The sequence below is a fragment of the Chanodichthys erythropterus genome, chromosome 3, assembly GCF_024489055.1.
Source record: "Chanodichthys erythropterus isolate Z2021 chromosome 3, ASM2448905v1, whole genome shotgun sequence".
NCBI classification, from domain to species: Eukaryota; Metazoa; Chordata; class Actinopteri; order Cypriniformes; family Xenocyprididae; genus Chanodichthys; species Chanodichthys erythropterus.
In genome coordinates, this window is record NC_090223.1 from 44,644,233 (window position 1) to 44,661,721 (window position 17,489).

General features: G+C 34.7%; 2 protein-coding genes across 4 annotated transcripts in view; both read left to right on the plus strand.

The window, feature by feature from the left end:
• Positions 1–1,628: 1,628 nt before the first annotated feature.
• Positions 1,629–10,426, plus strand: zfand2a (zinc finger, AN1-type domain 2A). 3 transcript variants are annotated; one of them, XM_067382463.1, is made up of 11 exons: positions 1,657–1,760; positions 2,132–2,263; positions 2,361–2,447; positions 4,583–4,677; positions 4,785–4,916; positions 4,993–5,144; positions 5,243–5,365; positions 5,824–5,914; positions 6,007–6,083; positions 7,351–7,432; positions 10,097–10,426. In XM_067382463.1, the coding sequence occupies exons 3-11, from the start codon at positions 2,393–2,395 to the stop codon at positions 10,133–10,135; spliced, it is 846 nt and encodes a 281-aa protein (XP_067238564.1). In that variant the 5' UTR covers positions 1,657–1,760; positions 2,132–2,263; positions 2,361–2,392; the 3' UTR covers positions 10,136–10,426. The 3 variants fall into 3 exon arrangements, with proteins under 3 accessions (XP_067238563.1, XP_067238565.1, XP_067238564.1); XM_067382462.1 differs by lacking the exon at positions 2,132–2,263 and having other exon boundaries at positions 1,629–1,760; XM_067382464.1 differs by lacking the exons at positions 2,132–2,263; positions 5,243–5,365; positions 5,824–5,914; ... (1 more) ...; positions 7,351–7,432; positions 10,097–10,426 and having other exon boundaries at positions 1,629–1,760; positions 4,993–5,148.
• A 2,893-nt stretch (positions 10,427–13,319) lies between these two features.
• Positions 13,320–17,489, plus strand: part of galr2b (galanin receptor 2b) — a 59,975-nt gene continuing 55,805 nt past the window's right edge. Inside the window, exon 1 of the mRNA XM_067375973.1 lies at positions 13,320–13,453. The gene's annotated coding sequence lies outside the window, so the exon portion shown is untranslated. The remainder of the gene's footprint in view (positions 13,454–17,489) is intronic.

Genomic DNA, 17,489 nt, shown 5'->3' on the forward strand with positions numbered 1-17,489 from the left:
TTCAGCGTATTACTTAAATAACGATGTTTTGGGGAAAGTGCAGTAGAAATAAAGTACAACTTACATGCTACTAACATTCTGCTTGCTGCTTAAAGGCCCACTGAAGTGCCTTGGAACAAGCAGCTTTATTCACTGTGTTGACGTGATTTCCAATGAAACAGGTAGACAGGGCAGGATATATCTAGAAGCTCCTCCCCTTTTTTCAAAATAGCCAATAGTGTTTTGCCAAGATCACAGGTCGGCCAGAGCCATTGAGCTCGTAAAACCCAATTTTCCTCATAATCTCTAATTGTTTCTCCTTCATATTGCTTTAAATTATTGCATTGTTTGTAGAATTCAAATGTGTCCAAGCGTTTTGTGGTCTGTGCCGACTCGCGCATATGATCCACTCTGTGCTCTCGTGTCTCCAGACTCGAACTCGAGCTGCAGCGGTTCACGTGACAATAAAAATCATATTCACATCAATAAAAATCATATTTACACCGTCTGAATCGTTCCCTATCCTCTATACAGTGCCATATATGCCTTTCACCATGTAGAAACTATTAAATGTGTGAACAAATGACCGATTTCAGCCACAGCTTCAGTGTCTGTTTATAGTGTAGGAGGAGGCGGGACAGGAGATCTGACGAGAAGCTGAAGACCGTGTGACCGATGTGATGTTATGAAAATCCATGATCCATTTAGCGGAATTGAGAGACTGTTAATTTTGAATGCTTGTATTTCCTAAATGTGAATTTTGTCATTGCTTTGGAAGTCCTTAAAGGGTTAGTTTACCCAAAAATGAAAATTCTGTCATTTATTTCTCACCCTCGTGCCGTTACACACCCGTAAGACCTCCGTCAATCTTCGGAACGCAAATGAAGATATTTTTGTTGAAATCCGATGGCTCAGTGAGGCCTCCATAGGGAGCAATGACATTTCCTCTCTCAAGATCCATAAAGGTACTAAAAACATATTTAAATCTGTTCATGTGAGTTCAGTGGTTCAATATTAATATTATAAAGTGATGAAAATATTTTTGCAGCACCAAAAAAACAAAATAACGACTTATAAAGTGATGGCCGATTTCAAAACACTGCTTCAGGAAGCATCGGAGCATAAATGAATCTTTTGTGTCGAATCTGCTGTTTGGAGCACCAAAGTCATGTGATTTCAGCCGTTGGCAGTTTGACACGCGATCCGAATCATGATTCGATACACTAATTCATTTGAGCTCCGATGCTTCCTGAAGCAGTGTTTTGAAATTGGCCATCACTAAATAAGTCGTTATTTTGGGTTTTTTTTGGCACTCCAAAAATATTCTCGTCGCTTTATAATATTAAACCACTGTACTCACATGAGTAAATCAATATGTTTTTAATAGATCTTGAGAGAGGAAGTGTCATTGCTCCCTATGGAGGCCTCACTGAGCGAAGGTCTTACGGGTGTAGAACGACATGATGGTGAGTAATACATGACATTATTTTCATTTTTGGGTGAACTAACCCTTTAACCTTAAGACTAACATATTAATGCTAAAAGCTAAAAAAAACTTTTGATTTCAGGAGGACTTTAAGGACAGCCATAAACAGCTGAACAGCGAATATAAACATTGAGGACTTTTATTTTGAAAATAAAATCTCCTGTTGCTGCCAGATTCAAACTTCCAGAGATGACATCTCAAAAATCCGCAGACGAGTAGAAAAACCCCAAACACAGTGGATGTGCTTGTTCGAAGCGAAAGCCTTTAGAAAGGAGAGGATTTGCGCGCAATTTCGGTAAGCTACACATTTACTGTCATGTCTGTTGAAATACATTGATTAAAATATTACGTTTTTACCGTAAAACAAACGACAACCAGTTATTATTTGTTTCTGTATAATTAGCTGTTATTTAAATCACGCGATTTGGATTTAGATTTGTTAACAGTCGTTTTATTTCACCTTTCCCGGATCGGTCTTTAACTAAATGATGTTGACTTATTGACTAGTTTATCGTGTCACATTTTAATAACAACAAAAGAGCTCTTTTAGTGTTTGTGCCCCTTCATAAAATTGTCTATACTAAACAAGTAACAGTAGAGTTGTAGTATTTTTAGTTGTAGTAGTTGTGATATTGAGATGTTTCTAAGTTGTCCTGTATGATTCAGCATTAGTAGATCAAACTGAAGCCTCTTCCAGATACACAACAGTTACGTAATGGCGTTAGCTTATTATGCTAAACTGGATGGATCACCAACTCAACTCTTGAGAGGCCTTCCGCAGCCTGTTTTAATCATTAGGTGAATTCACAATGTTTGTACTGACAGCTTGTTTGATTGAAATGACAACTACAGGTCACTGTAGGTCAGAGGTGATGTTGTTTTTTCCTGTTTACAGTCCATTAGCTGAAGGCTTTTCACCGCTGTGCCATGGAGTTTCCTGATCTCGGGGAGCACTGCTCAGAGAAGAGCTGCAAACGTCTCGGTATGTATTTTCTCTCACATTACACAACCTCAACAGGAAAGGCCTGGTCAGGCTTGTTATTTTGCTTGTCAACATTTTCACTGGCCTCAAACAATGATACATTTTCTTTTTTAGTAATATATACACCACATTTCAAATGATTGGGGCCAGCAAGGACAAATTAAAGGTGCAATATGTAATATTTTTGCAGTAAAATATCCAAAAACCACTGGCACAGTGTTACATATTTTGTTCACTTGAGTACTTACAATTTCTCAAATGTTTTCAAATATTTGTAAATCGTGAGACAATTGCAATTTTAACCAAGCCTCCGGGACGTGTGAGGAGTCGCCTGTCAATTGCGTCATACCCGCGTTATCCTCGGTTTCCGGTTTTATTTTGTAGAAACTATGGAAACACTAAAGACGCTTTAATATATTACACATTTTAATAGACAAGGGAACAACTGTTTTTATATATTTATAGACAGAAAACTAATTGTTGTTATATAGCTCAACACGTTTAGTCTTATTGTTTAAATCTAATTTTCTTGATCTTTTGTGAGTACCATGTTTTACCATGCCTCAGAGAAAAACACTATTTTGTGAAGAAGATAATATAGCATAATCAGATGCCGCTTTATTTTCAGTAACGGTAATACAGCATTTTCTCCATCATACAATACGTTTTAAAATTAATTTCATGCCATTTATCAACACAAGCCATCCAGCCATCCAACGTTAATAATCTCATCCATGAACGTGGTTTCTTCCTGAGTCCTATCCTGATTATTTTCCACTGGTTGTGAGGTGAAGACCACATGTCCCAAGATTCCACACTCAAACTTGGCATCATCAAGCTACGCCTTTGTTTTGAATAGACCTCTAGCGATCTCTAGTGGACATAAATCTTACATACTGCACCTTTTAAATTGATCAAAAATGAAAGTAAAGACATTTATAATGTTACAAAAGATATTTATTTCAAATAAATGATTTTGCTTTGAACTCTATATTCATCCAGAAAAATCCAGAATCCAGAAAAAAAAATGTATGAAGGTTTACATATAAATATAAAACGGCAAAAACTGTTTTCAATATTGATAATAACAAGAAATGTTTGAGCAGCAAATCAGTATATTAGAATGATTTCTGAAGGGTCATGTGACACTAAAGTCATCATAGGAATGAATTACATTTTTAAATTGTTCAAACAATTTTAAATTGTTATAGTTCTCAATATATTACTGTTTTTACTGTATTTTCGACTTTTTTAATAGACTTTAAACTTTTTTCATTTAATAATTTATTTTGCACAAAAAATTATGTACATTATTAACCTTTTCTTTGGCAATAATAGTTGAAACTTGTACCGCTCTAAAGTAACTCCATGACAGTTTTGTAAAGAGTAATGTATGGTCAACTGCTGGTCAAAATAAACCAGACGGGGTGAAAATAATCATTAGCCTGCTTATTACACAACCATCTACCTAATAATTAAATAAATGAACAGGAATGTTGAGTTGTTCTGGATGAGCGCTCAGTTATACAGTGTTGCTTTAGGCATTGGCCTTTATCAGATGTACTCTGATTGACTGACCAATCAGAATTGGAGAGCATGTAATAAAAACTCATACACATGATGGCATATCGGATTTGCTGATCATTTCAAACCTGTTTTAACTAATGCTTCTAAGCCTATGAAAAGTCACTCTCGCTGTTTCCACCATTAAATGTGAATTATTAATGTTTGTATGTGGGTTTTACCTCTTCCTGATCACATGGTGAATGGCAAATACATTAAATGACATTAGGTGTGGCATTTTCTCTTTTATGACCTTCTTTATAACCACAAAATCTAGTCTTGTGATAGACCAGTGTGTCAGCTGGGGCAATTAATTGTGCAGTATTCGGTCAATTTGAGCAAAAACATTGTCTGATAGATAATTGATTTTTCTGATTTATGTCATTTCAGCAGTTATTGTACATATTATTTGCCATAAATTATTTACATGCATTATAACAGCCACCACCCACTGAAAAATCCATAGGTCACTAAGATGGTTTTATAACATTGCTGTTCCCTTAGTGATTCAGCATTAGTCGATGCTTAACCTTTTTTTTTTCTCTTCATAATGTCTTATGTGTACACTATAGATTTTCTTCCTATGAAATGTGATGCCTGTGAAGAAATTTTCTGCAAGGACCACATAACGTATGCAAATCACAAGTGCACTTCATTATATAAGAAGGTGTGTATAATTGTGTCTAATGAATAATAATCTTGCCCACATTGTATATTTTACCAATGCTTAAAACATAAAGGTTGTTGCTGATACATGTTTGTTTCCTTGAGCAGGATGTCCAGGTTCCTGTATGCCCATTGTGCAACACCCCCATTCCCATTAGAAGAGGGGAAATGCCAGACATCAAAGTTGGGGAACACATAGACCGAGACTGCAAATCTGACCCTGCTCAGAGGAAACGAAAGGTAGTCGATACGCAAGAAGAGAGAAAAGTATGTCTCTGCAAAATGTGTACTGACCCAATTGTTTCTCACCCCACAGATCTTTACAAATAAATGCTCCAAGGGCGGCTGTAAGCAGAAGGAAATGATCCGGGTGACATGTGACCAGTGCCACTTGAACTTCTGTCTCAAACATAGACACCCACTCGACCATGACTGTAAGACTGACAGCAAGCCAGTCTCCAAATCAGGGTAAGCACAGTAGTTTTCATACTGATAAGTTATGCTTTCTGGAGGCTTTGTACACCAGTAATGGTGAGTTATTTATTTATTTATTGTTTTTTTTTTAGGCATGCTGCTTTATTGAGGGCTCAAGCCCCTTCTTCTAGTAATGCTGGGGCGTCATCCACTAGAGGGAGCTCTAGGTCCATGTCTAATGGAGTAACTGGAAACACCAGACCTCAGAGCAGCAGGTAAGCATTTTTTTTTAAAAAGCGATGCCCTCAAGTGTCAAGTGAATATACACTACTGCATGCATGAGGTCCAAAATACAGCATAAAGTGTAATATTGCCTTAATCTGACTGTATAGATATTGAAACTGCTGCAAACTTTTACTAAACAAATGGAAAATGCTAGATTTTCTAATACATTTATTTCATGCATGGAAACCTTGATACATTTTTTCAGGATTCTTTGATAAACAGAAAGTTCAGAAGAACAGCATTTATTTGAAATATATTGAAATTTATTTGAAATCTTTTGTAACATTATAAATGTACTTACTGTTACTTTTGATCAATTTAATATGTCCTTGCTCAATAAAAACTAGTTTCATTGAAAAAAAAAAAAATCGTACTGATCCAAAACGTTTAAACAGTAATTCATTTTGAGTGTTTTCTCAGGTACTAATTACTGTCTTTTGTCCCTCAGTGCACTAAGGACATCGCCTGCATCTCCTCCCATGGTGTCTCCCACAGCACAGAATGTAATTCCCTCATCAGTGTCATATCAAGGCGGGCTGGTGCGTTGCTCATTTTGAGATAGGCTTTTAAAAACATTGTAAACTATGTTTGACTGTCTTTGAACCATGAGTTGTTGTGTTTTATTTCACAGACGGAGGAGCAAGCCCTCCAGAGAGCATTAGAAATGTCACTGGCTGAATCTGCTCGAACAAGCCAGCCAACTCTAAGGTATTTCTGACCTCTTCTGGCCTAACAATAAACCCTCAAGGCTTTTAAAAATATTATTGTAAACAGTTAATTAAATGAATCCATTTAAAAAAAAAAAAAAAACATACTGGAATTTCTTTTTTATTACATTTGGTTCTTTTAACGGTTATGGAACGTTTATGAGATTGTGGCAATGTGGCTAGATCAATACATTTGAACAATTATGAAAGCAGAAAGACTATTGACAGCGCCAGGGCTTTCGTTAAAACTGCAGATTATAGTTGCGCATTTTTATATCCTCGCCCACGGACAGTCGGATCGACGGTGGGTTATTTACAGAACAGTTATTTATAAGAGTAGGTTTGTTTTGTATTAAACTTTGTCTGTTCTTTAAACAGCATAATGGTAAAAATGGTAACAGCTTTCTGAAGGCCAATTCAAACTGCACTGACAGACGCAGACCAACGGTGACAGTCTCCAGATTACAGCATGACACTTTTTAGACATTCTAAATCAGACTCAGCATGTTCAATTGGTGAAAACCCCCGACTCCGACAGGGGGTAACACACTGATCCAACAAAACCCAACGAAGTGTCTGTTGCTGTCTATCAGCGTCTGTAAGTGCTGTGTGAATTGGCTTTTTCCTGTAAACAATGGCGTTTTGCTTCGGGGGAGTTGGGCGGAACTGACAGAATTGCAGTTTCTTTCAGTTTTCCCCTTCCGTTTGGCATAAAACTCTGTATTTGTAGTCATCCAGTTTGAAATGTTGACTACAAACAGGTTTTTCAGATTTTCCATCACAGCGTTCTTTCCATATTTACCATTCTTTGCAGCCTTTAGCCACTGCCTACAACAGGCTGGATCCTTTACTGGAAACCTAAAGTAACTCACTCCCGCTAAATATTTACTCTTTGAATTCTTGCATGTGGGAACAATACAATTCGACACCAATTAAGACTAAAAGTTTGCCAAGAAGTATTTCCTACTAAAGCAAGATGGTATGTGACTCTGGTAACAGCAACATTATGGGTGTTGAAGTTCTCCTACCTATTTGGCAAAAGGGAAGACGATAGCCTTTTTTCTTGTTTTCTGTAGTTGGGTTGCACCGATTTCAATTTTCAGGCATCCAAGTTTTATGGAAAGCCCGTTTTGCCAGCAGTGAAGTTGAAAAAATATTTATTATTATTATTATTATCTATTTATTTTTATTTATTTATTTATTTTTACTAATTTACTGTAACATTGTAATCTGAAATCCATGATGATAACTGACTGTGTGCATTTCAGTCCTCAGGAGCAGGAGGATCTGGCCATGGCTCAGGCTCTCGCTGCTAGTGAAGAAGAATACAGGCGACAGCAGCAGAGACAGGTAGCCAGAAAACTTAACAGTCAGTAGCATGCTATGCTAAAAGGACCTCATCTAGGTACATAGCCCAAGTGGCACCTTTGTTTATGTCTGATCTTTTGGTTGCTGGGCATACTGAAAAATACTGAAATGGTTAGTATTTTTTAATGTATGTAGCTAAAGATTATGAAGTATCAACATCTGACATATTGAAAATGATTGAGCGGTAACATCTGGGCTGCATCTGGGAATGCAATAACATTGTACTATTTAGAGAGAGTTTATTAAATAAACACGAAAGTGTGTTTGGTCCATCAATTATAATTATTTTTCCCAGTTGTTATATGTTACTTTTAATTAAACGTTTATTGGATGCAACCGAACAGGCCTGGGTTTGAAGTGCACTTTAAAACTTGAAATTGAATAAACACTTTGCATGATAGTTGTTTAGATGTTCTCTTGTTAATAGTGATGCACCTAAATGGATTCTTCACCAAAAAAACTCCACCCAAACCGAAATGAAAGAGAACCAATTATTTATTCAACAGTTAATTAATCACACTTACTTATTTAATCAACACTAAAATAAAAGTTGTTGCAAGTAAACATTTAAATTGCACATAAGGCAGTTTTTATGTAAACCTTTTAATAATATAATTGTTTCTACTGTAATTCATTGTTGAAATATTAATCATTTAAACAGTGACTGTAATAAACTTGTTTTCATGACAGATTTATTCAAACAAGATTATTCAAAAAATATTTATTTATACATTAAATAATGAAGACATAATGAATATGTAATATTGTGTGTATTTAATAAAATGCTCCTGTCTAGAGTTTTTTTTTTTTTTCTAGCCAACTAGAAAAACTAGCTATGGTCACTGAATGTCTTTTCTGAGGTAAATGTGTCACTACATAACATTGTTTACAAGCTGTTTTATTGGAACACTGAGTGATTACATTAGACATGATACATTTCAAGAAGTTCTACTGTTTCTTTCAACACATTTTCTGATGTTCATTCATGTTTATTTGGTGCTGTAACTAGTAGTAAAGAGGAAGACATGATCAGTTCATGTGCCGCTTAAACTTAGGCGGCTACAGCGATCTGTCAGAACAAATGAAAGAGCCACAAAATTATGTTTGTTTAAATTTCATTATAGAATTGACAAAATTTGAAAGCTCATACCCTACGGACCCTTTTCACAGACTGTCATTAGCATCGTAAATCTTCCATAGTTTTTTTTTATTTATTTATTTATTTTTAAATGTATGTACATTTATAACATTATACTTAGTATTATATTACCTTTACATCAAATTACAAAAAAAGGTTAACACTGTTGTGAGGGCATTTTTAATAGAGCGGCTATGGGATCATTCTCTCTTCTGACTGCCGTTGAAAGTTGTGAAAACACTGAGTTTTTCTTTTGCTGTTTGAAAAAATGGGGACACAAAAAAATATATTTAATGTATTCTCTCATTCACTTCCGTTTTCGAGAAACCTGGACATGTGAAAAGGGTCTACTGGATGACAGATGCACTACAAATAATGTTTAGTGAAGTTTTATTCAGGCATCAACTGAAAACAGCATAGCATTTCTGTTAATGATTTCAGCCCTCAAATAATTTTTGACTGTAAATTAAAATTCATTTTCGCCTGCTGAAATTTCAATGCATCTCTCCTTGGTAAAATTAACTGATTTGTGGCTGTATGAAATATTTGCAGATTTTATGTTGCTTGCAAAAAAAAAAAAATATATTTAAGCAAAATACTCCATTTTATAATGGTCATCAATGGAAAAATATTTCACCCCCAGTATGGTGTAGTTACTATGAAAGCTTGTTTTCGCCACTAAATTTAAAAATAAAAAAAATAAAAAAGGTAATTGCGACTTTTTATCTCACAATTCTGACTTTTTTTTTTTTCTCAGAATTGCAGGATTTAAACTTGCAATTGCAAGTTATAAAGTCAGAATTGAGTGTTATAAAGTCAGAACGGTGAAATATAAACTCACAATTCTGACAGTTTTTTTTTTCCTCAGAATTGCGAGTTCATATCATGCAATTCTGAGGGAAAAAAAAATGTCAGAATTGTGAGGTCAGTCAGTCTTTTTTTCCCCCCTCACAATTGGACATTATAGCATGCAATTGCGAGTGTGTATCTTACAATTCTGAAAAAAGTCAGAATTGTGAGGGGGAATTGTGAGGAAAAAGTCAGAATTGCTAGACAAACTCGAAATTGCAAGAAAGTCAGAATTGCGAGTTTGTCACTGGCAATTCCGACTTAATAACTGGCAATTCCGACTTTATAACTGGCAATTCCGACTTTATAACTGGCAATTCCGACTTTATAACTGGCAATTCCGACTTTATAACTGGCAATTCCGACTTTATATCTTGAAATACTGAGTAAAAAAAAAAGTCAGAATTGTAAGAGAGAAAGTCTCAATTACCGTTTTTTTTGTTTTGTTTTGTTTTTTTTTCATGGTGGAAACAAGCTTCCATAAGTTACGATATCACCTGCAGGTGCTAACCAGCCAAACCTCATTTAAAAGGCATTTGTCATAAGCTGCATGCTGGTCACCATCAACCAGGTTTTGTTATTTTGTCTGTGAGAGATACTACTAAAGTGATTAAATACTTGATCTCTAATAGTTTTTTCATTGTCTTTGCAATCCACAGGGGGGAGTTTCCAAACAGTCCAGCTGCTGCCTGTCTTAATGTGAGGTGGCACTGACCAACTTTAATCTGCCTCAATCTGCACATAAGCACCAATAATGTACCAGTGAGCTGCACATGTGGATTCCTTAGTCCAGCATATAAAGCTTCTACTTCCCAAATCAACACATCTGAAGGCTATGTCGTCATTGTTTTTCTGTTTCTTTAGTGTGCTTCTTAGACGGGCAATTGTGCCGTTTTGGCAAGTGGTGCTTCATGTACATATTTTATATAGTTATCATGTTAATCTGTCAATCAATGTAGATGTCTTTTGAAATAAATTATTTTAAAGTGTTTATTTCACGCTCTACTTTGATTACACCTTGAACCAGAGCTCCCAACATCACTCGCTTTAGTCTTTATTAAATATTAAGAGAGAGGTTATTATTTTTAAGCAGTATAACAGTGCAAGGCTAAGTTATATAATTCTGAGGAATTATTATAAAAAAGGAATTAAAAATACAAGAACCCCAGATCATGAAATGAATGATGTGCATTAAGTATGTTTCAAACTCCAATGTGAATGGTACAATAATGTAAAATTTTTTAAAGGGAAAAAGAAAAAAGAAAAAAAGCATGAAGGTCCTCTCATGCCATGAGACTATGTTGGCCTAACTGCTCTACAACAAAAACACTGTTATAGATTTATAAAAGAGTATTTGGGTAAAGACATTTTTTAAAGATAAAGATTTTCCTTTTTTTATTATTTATATTTTATTTTTATTAAAAGTGTAGCTTTAAAACAAACTCAATGCATCAATCTTTTGAACGCATTTACCCAGCAGATCTGTCTGTAGCACCAGAACTGGTGGTTTGTCTCTAGTAATGATTAATGTTTCCAATAAAGACACTGTCAATCTGTCATCTGTGAGGTGAGTCACAATATGAAATGCTGATAGATTAATGGGAATTAATATGCATTTTTGTTTTTTAGATGCTGGCAGCACTGCAGCCATCTTTTTGGTTGTATTTATTGTGCTTTCCAAACATGAAAAATAAAATAAACTTAGGTTCTTTCTTAAAATTTAGGATCTAGGTAATCACATCCATTATGAAGCCAAAGCGTTCACGTAATGATGTAACCGATGCATTAACACTGAAAAGCTAAGTGGTATAGCACGTCAGAGCTCCATGCCTCTTCATTCAGGGTCATTTAAAAATTACACCAGACCTGACATCCACAGAGACAATTATATATAATTACACTAATTCATATTCCAATCCTCTGTCATTTTTCTTTTAAATTGATTTAATTTTAGAGAGTCAAATGTACACTGTATTTTTTTTGTTGTTTAAAATGAACAAAATTTAAATAATGAGCCAACACATCATCAACCCTTCTTCCAAAACGTTTTTTTATCTTACCCTGATTGATAATGGTATGCTCATAAATGTTAGCCTAATATTTTGGACCAGGCGGGAAATTGTGTACACACATCACTCATCCACCCTTTTCACAGACTGTGATGACGCGTTTTAACGGTCATCAATATCGTAAATTCGTAAAGTTTTTTTTTATATTTTTTTTTTACGTACAAAAAGTATTTATGTTTATAACACTATAGTATTATACCTTTGCATCAAATTACAAAAAAACTAGTTAACGCTCCTGTGAAGGTGAAGTGACAGTAAAAATCGCTCTTTTTTTTTTCCACTTTTTGAAAATTGTGAAAACACTATTGTTGAGTTTTTATGTTGCTATTTGAGCAAACAGAATAAAGAAATATATATATTTAATGTATAGAGTACCTCAGAGATGACGTGTTTTTGTAGGCCAACCCAGAAGTTAGCGGCGCATGGGTTCCCTCGATCGAAGGCCTATGCATTTTTCCCATTTTGGAAAATTGCAAAAAAATAAGCTCTGTGTTTAACAAAGGGTTATGACACTTACACGTTTTGCCTATCAAGATAATCTTTACAAGTTAACACAACATTTATAGATTTTGAAGCCTAAATAAAGGTAGGCTATAAACAGACTACAGCACACCATGGTCGTGGATCAACGTCACCACCACCAAGCTTCCTCAAACTTTATTTAAAAACATCCTTTCTGATTATGATCTGCGCTGTATATGAATACTTATCCACTTTTTCATGAGAAATGCTGTCCAAATGTCCTGTTTGTCATGATGACGTCTTAAGTCCCCGCCAAAGGAAGTAGTCCAATGTTAGCAACCGCCGTTTTTAAGACGCAATGAAGGTTTAAAAAAATCACAAGCGGGTTATAACTGGTGTGTTTTATGTCATAGATCAAAACGTGAAAATATTTAGAGGCTTTGTTAACCACAGACCTTATTTCATAGGACTTCCGGTTCCAACGCCGTCAAGTCTATGGGTTTTTTGAATGGGTTTTTGCTAAATCGCCTGAAATAAGGTCAGTGGTTAACAAAGCCTCTAAATACTTTCACGTTTTGATCTATGACATAAAACACACAAGATATAACCAACTTGTGAGTTTTTAAACTTTTACTGTGTCTTAAAATCGGCGGTTGCTAACAAATTGCTAAAAGGGACTACTTCCTTTGGCGGGGACTTCAGACGTCATCATTAAAAACGGGACATTTGGACAGCGTTTCTCATGAAAAAGTGGAAAAGTATTCATAACAGCACAGATCATAATCAGCGAGCATGTTTTTAAATAGAGTTGTTTTTAAAATACAGTTTGAGGACGCTTGGTGGTGACGACGTTGATCCGCGACCATGGTGTTTTGTAGTCCGTTTATAGCCTACTGTTAGCTTTTTATATCTGACGACTTTATTTAGGCTTCAAAATCTATAAATGTTGTGTTAACTTGTAAAGATTATCTTGATAGACAAAACGTGTAAGTGTCATAACCCTTTGTTAAACACAGAGCTTATTTTCTGCGATTTAGCAAAAACCCATTCAAAAAACCCATAGACTTGACGGCGTTGGAACCGGAAGTCCTAAAATGCTAACTCACTTCCGGGTTTTGCCTACAAAAACGCGTCATCCCTGGGGCACTCTATTCTCTTACCCAACTATGACGACTTCTGCTTCTGAGAAACCCGGAAATGCGAAAATGGTCTATAAATAAAGAAAAGTTGTTTCGGCTACCTTAATGTGTGTAAAGTGTGGGAATAGGTTAGTTGTCACAATGAGTGAGAAAGGTTGACATGGAGCCGCTAAATCTCGAACCTCCAAAGAACTACCCATTTAAAAATAAAAATAATAATACAGAGGAGTGTGCTGGCAAAAAGAGAATGCGACAGCTCGTAATAAAAATGGCTTGCCGTTTTGGAGATCAAGGGATTTTAAATGTTGTAAAAGCAATGCAGAGATGGCATTTTATTACTCAATAGGTGAGTAAGGTATTTTATTGAACAGATAAATAAGCATTATCTATTGTAAAGGGTCATTTCATTATGGCTGTTGTATCATTGTGATGGAATGTATTTTCAAGGAATTCACTGTGTCTATTAATGAGCAAAGCTACAGTAATGTCTAAGATCCTTTCCATCTTAACTGGTACATCATGGTACACTGACTGACCTAGAAGTGAAAGTGTTATGAGCAGTAGGATAACCATATTCATTCGCACAGTAACGCAGAGCCGAAGCACAAACAAAACAATATGTTCTTCTGCAAAATGAATTAGTTTTTTTTTTTTAAACCCCCAGAGTACCAAAAGTTATATAGTGTATCTTTAAAGACGTCTCAATATTTCTGGTAAGCATACTGAGGAACTGCATGCCACACATGTTTACATCAGTGAGGATGTAGTTTTGGAACGGTGTTGAGACAGATTGATGACGGTATTGGGGATAACAGGCGCAGGTGGGTTTGAGTTAAAGGTGTTGTTTTTTTCTCTGGGCACAACATGAATTCAGGCTTGTTCAGATGTGTGCAGTCGTTCCTCATCGTGACAGAACTGCACTGGGTGCTTTTGCCGTCTGTCTGGTTAGATTCCCATCACAGAGTCCGTGAGGCAAACACAAGTGCACACTAACAGCACCAGCCATAGTCTGCAGCTGTGACACTGTAAGCATCTGTCAATATTTACAAGCTTTTCCAAACTAAGTTGTGCCAATTCAGCCATAGAAGAAAGTATTTGTCACTGCTGTACTCTTATTGCAGTTCAGTACAAGTCTTTATGGAATGCTAATGGAAATGTATATTTTACAAATAACCGCAAAGGGATGAAATAAAGTCCAATATGAATCAATATGAGAATCAAATAAGAGCCTGCTCCCATTTTTCAAAATTAAGTTTATCTTTGGCTTAAAATCGTATACAGACCTTCATCTACAACTTGAAACGAACACATGAAAACAACACTGTGTAAGTCATGACAAACTAGTTCAATGTCCTTGTCTCTCTTTCAAATAAACTATCCTTCAAGCAAGGGATTTCACAAAACAGCACCATTTAGTTTGTTTATATAGAGCCCCATTTGGCCTAACACACTTCAGCTTGGGATAAATTAATTATATCATCATCAATCCCTGGCAAAGATCCCCTAGCATTGTGGGGGCGAGTTTTGCATGGAAAACACTACTCACTTCTCCTTAAGAAACTGTAAAGATCTAGTTACATTTTTTTAAAATGTCTCATTTTGATTTCGTTTTTACTATTCAAAAGCTATATGTTGAAAGTTAGAAATTATAATACATTTATTCAGCAAGGATGCATTAAATTGATCGATTTATAATGTTACAAAAGATTTCACATTCAAATAAATGATGTTCATTTGAACTTTTTATTCATCAAAAATTCCTTCTAAAGAAATATCACAAAAAAAAATATTTAGCAGCACAACTTTTTTCAACATTGACAACATGACATATTAAAATAGTTTATATTAGAATAATATTTCAAAATATGACTATTTTTACTGCATTTCTGATAAAAAAAAAGCCTTGTGAGTATTAGTGTGCTTTTTTATGTAAAAAAAATGTAGAGATTAAAAAAACAACCTCAAACTTTTGAATGGTAGTGTTTATATAAAGCACAGTTTAGGAGTTTGTAGAATTTAAAGAGGTCAACATGGATTAGAAGCATTTGCTACAAATACAAAACAACTGATGAAATGAGTGTAAAACAGTAAAATAAGGCAAGTTGTGATATATGGCTAAGTTTTGTAATTTTGCTTTTTATTTATTCCGGTTATGTCTGTTCCTGCAGTAGCAATGCTTACCACCACCATGCTGTAAAAAATATTTTCATGATTTGTTATCATAATATTTTTCTTTTGTCAAATCAACTTAGATAATTAATGTAGATCAGATAACATTATATTTTGAGTTTCTGTTAATTAAACCAATCACATTCACTGTATTAACTTTTTTATTAATAAAGGGTTAATAAAGGCCTTCTGAAGCTCTGAATCTCTACAGTAGATTTAGTCATCTAAAATCTAATTTAATTTACTATTATAACCCTTATACCTGTAAAATATATAGAATGTGTCAAATAATATCCTTCCTGTGACAGAAGATACAGTAGTTCACTATGAATTAAATAGAAGTTAAATTAAATGAAATACAGTTTACTGTGTAAACAAAATAACAATAATGACCAGGAAAATATAATAATTATAAACCATTCCGAAATACACAGTGACTCTTATTCTGAAATGTAGCCTGTAGCAGTAGCAGCTTGCTCATTTAAGTTCAGATGAGGGAGATAAAATATGCATTCTTTCAACCGTCTAAAACATACAACCATTTAAACATTGTGTGGTAAACATTGTCATAATTCATCAACATTAGCTTATAAGCAATCGCTTGTTATAAATGTGCGCTATTCATTGATTACGAAGAAGTCTGAAGTGCTGCTGCGTGAGCCTGTTGAGCACTTTACACTTCAAATGTCGCATCTTCCACACAGGACAGCAGTCCTGAATGGATATCTTCCCAAATCGTCCCTCTCTATCATTTTCAACTCGTTTTTATTCGTTGACGAAAATTAGAGTAGATTTAAGTCATAGTTTTAGTCATTCAAAAATGCTTTTTTTGTTTGTTTGTTTTTTTAGTCATCGTCTCGTTTTCGTCCATGAAAAAATGTTGTTGACGAAAGTTATACCGAAAATTATTCGTCAACGAAATTAACACTGTTATGAAGTAAAAATATCTAGTCTTCTGTATTAAAGTTACAAAGAAAGTGTCAGTTAATTTTTTCATAAGTTTATTCGTAAGTAGAATACGCAAGGCGGTCTGGCGGAAGCTAGATATTTTATTTCATAACTTGTTAAATTTAGATATTTAAACTTAGATAATTAATGTATTTCAGATGACATAATATATTGAGTTTTCTGTTAATTAAACCAATCACCATTGTATTAACTCAGTTTTTTAATTTAAATAAACTAAGTTAACTTACTTTTTTTAAGTTAAACCAACAATTCTTTTTTATAGTGCACCATAATCCTCTTTTCTTTTATAAATCAATGCATCTTATTTTGACTGGCAATTGCAGTCTTTGTGTCCTTTATCTTGCTTCCCAAGAGCCAGGGTTATAACAGGAAGATGAGCAGCCATCAGACCATTTTAAGAAGAAAGAGATGGAGGAGACACTGTTCATAAACGTAACTGCAGAAAAAATAGCAAGAACCGAATGAACCCAGTGCCTACTGCACATGAAATACATAACAGACATATAGGCAATCAATAGATAGGAATAGAAAGAAACTGGCCAAAAAGATGCAAGAGTGTGAGACGGGGAGCAAAAAACTTGCTTGCAATTACAAAATTTTGGGGATCCTGACATGACATCCTATTATGAAACATAAAGAGTGTTTTTAATTTTTAAAAAATCTACTCAGTCACCTCATACCCTGTGAAAAAAAAGAATGTGATAATAAAAGGGTTTGCTGAACATAGAGCTGCTTTACTGTGGGTATAGTTTATAAATATAAGCTTACTGTGTAGCTTATCAGTTATAATCGTGGGTGCCATCACAAGTTTCGTCGTTACTTACATAGTTCAATGATTTGGTGTTTCCCGAAACCATCGTTCAAATAAACATTCACAAACTGCATCGCAAACTTGTGTGGTTGAGTAGTTAGAAGAATAGTTTCTTGTTTTTATTTTTTGAGCAAAATAAGCAAGTTGACATTAAGTACAATGTATATCTTTTATTTCGAATATATACAAATGTCATTTACATATTTTAGTTTGTCAAGTGATTTTAAGCACCCAGTTTGAAGAGTGCGCATGTGCGTATGTTCTCTAGTGAATGACTGAATCTGGAAATAAAGCAAAATAATGGAGAAAAACAAGAAGTAGTCCTCAGATGTCATGTCCACACTCTAAAAAATAAAACACTGGTTCAACAACAAAAAAAAATATGTTAACGTTTTCCACAGCTAATTGGGAAAATTACATTAATTCAAAGCAA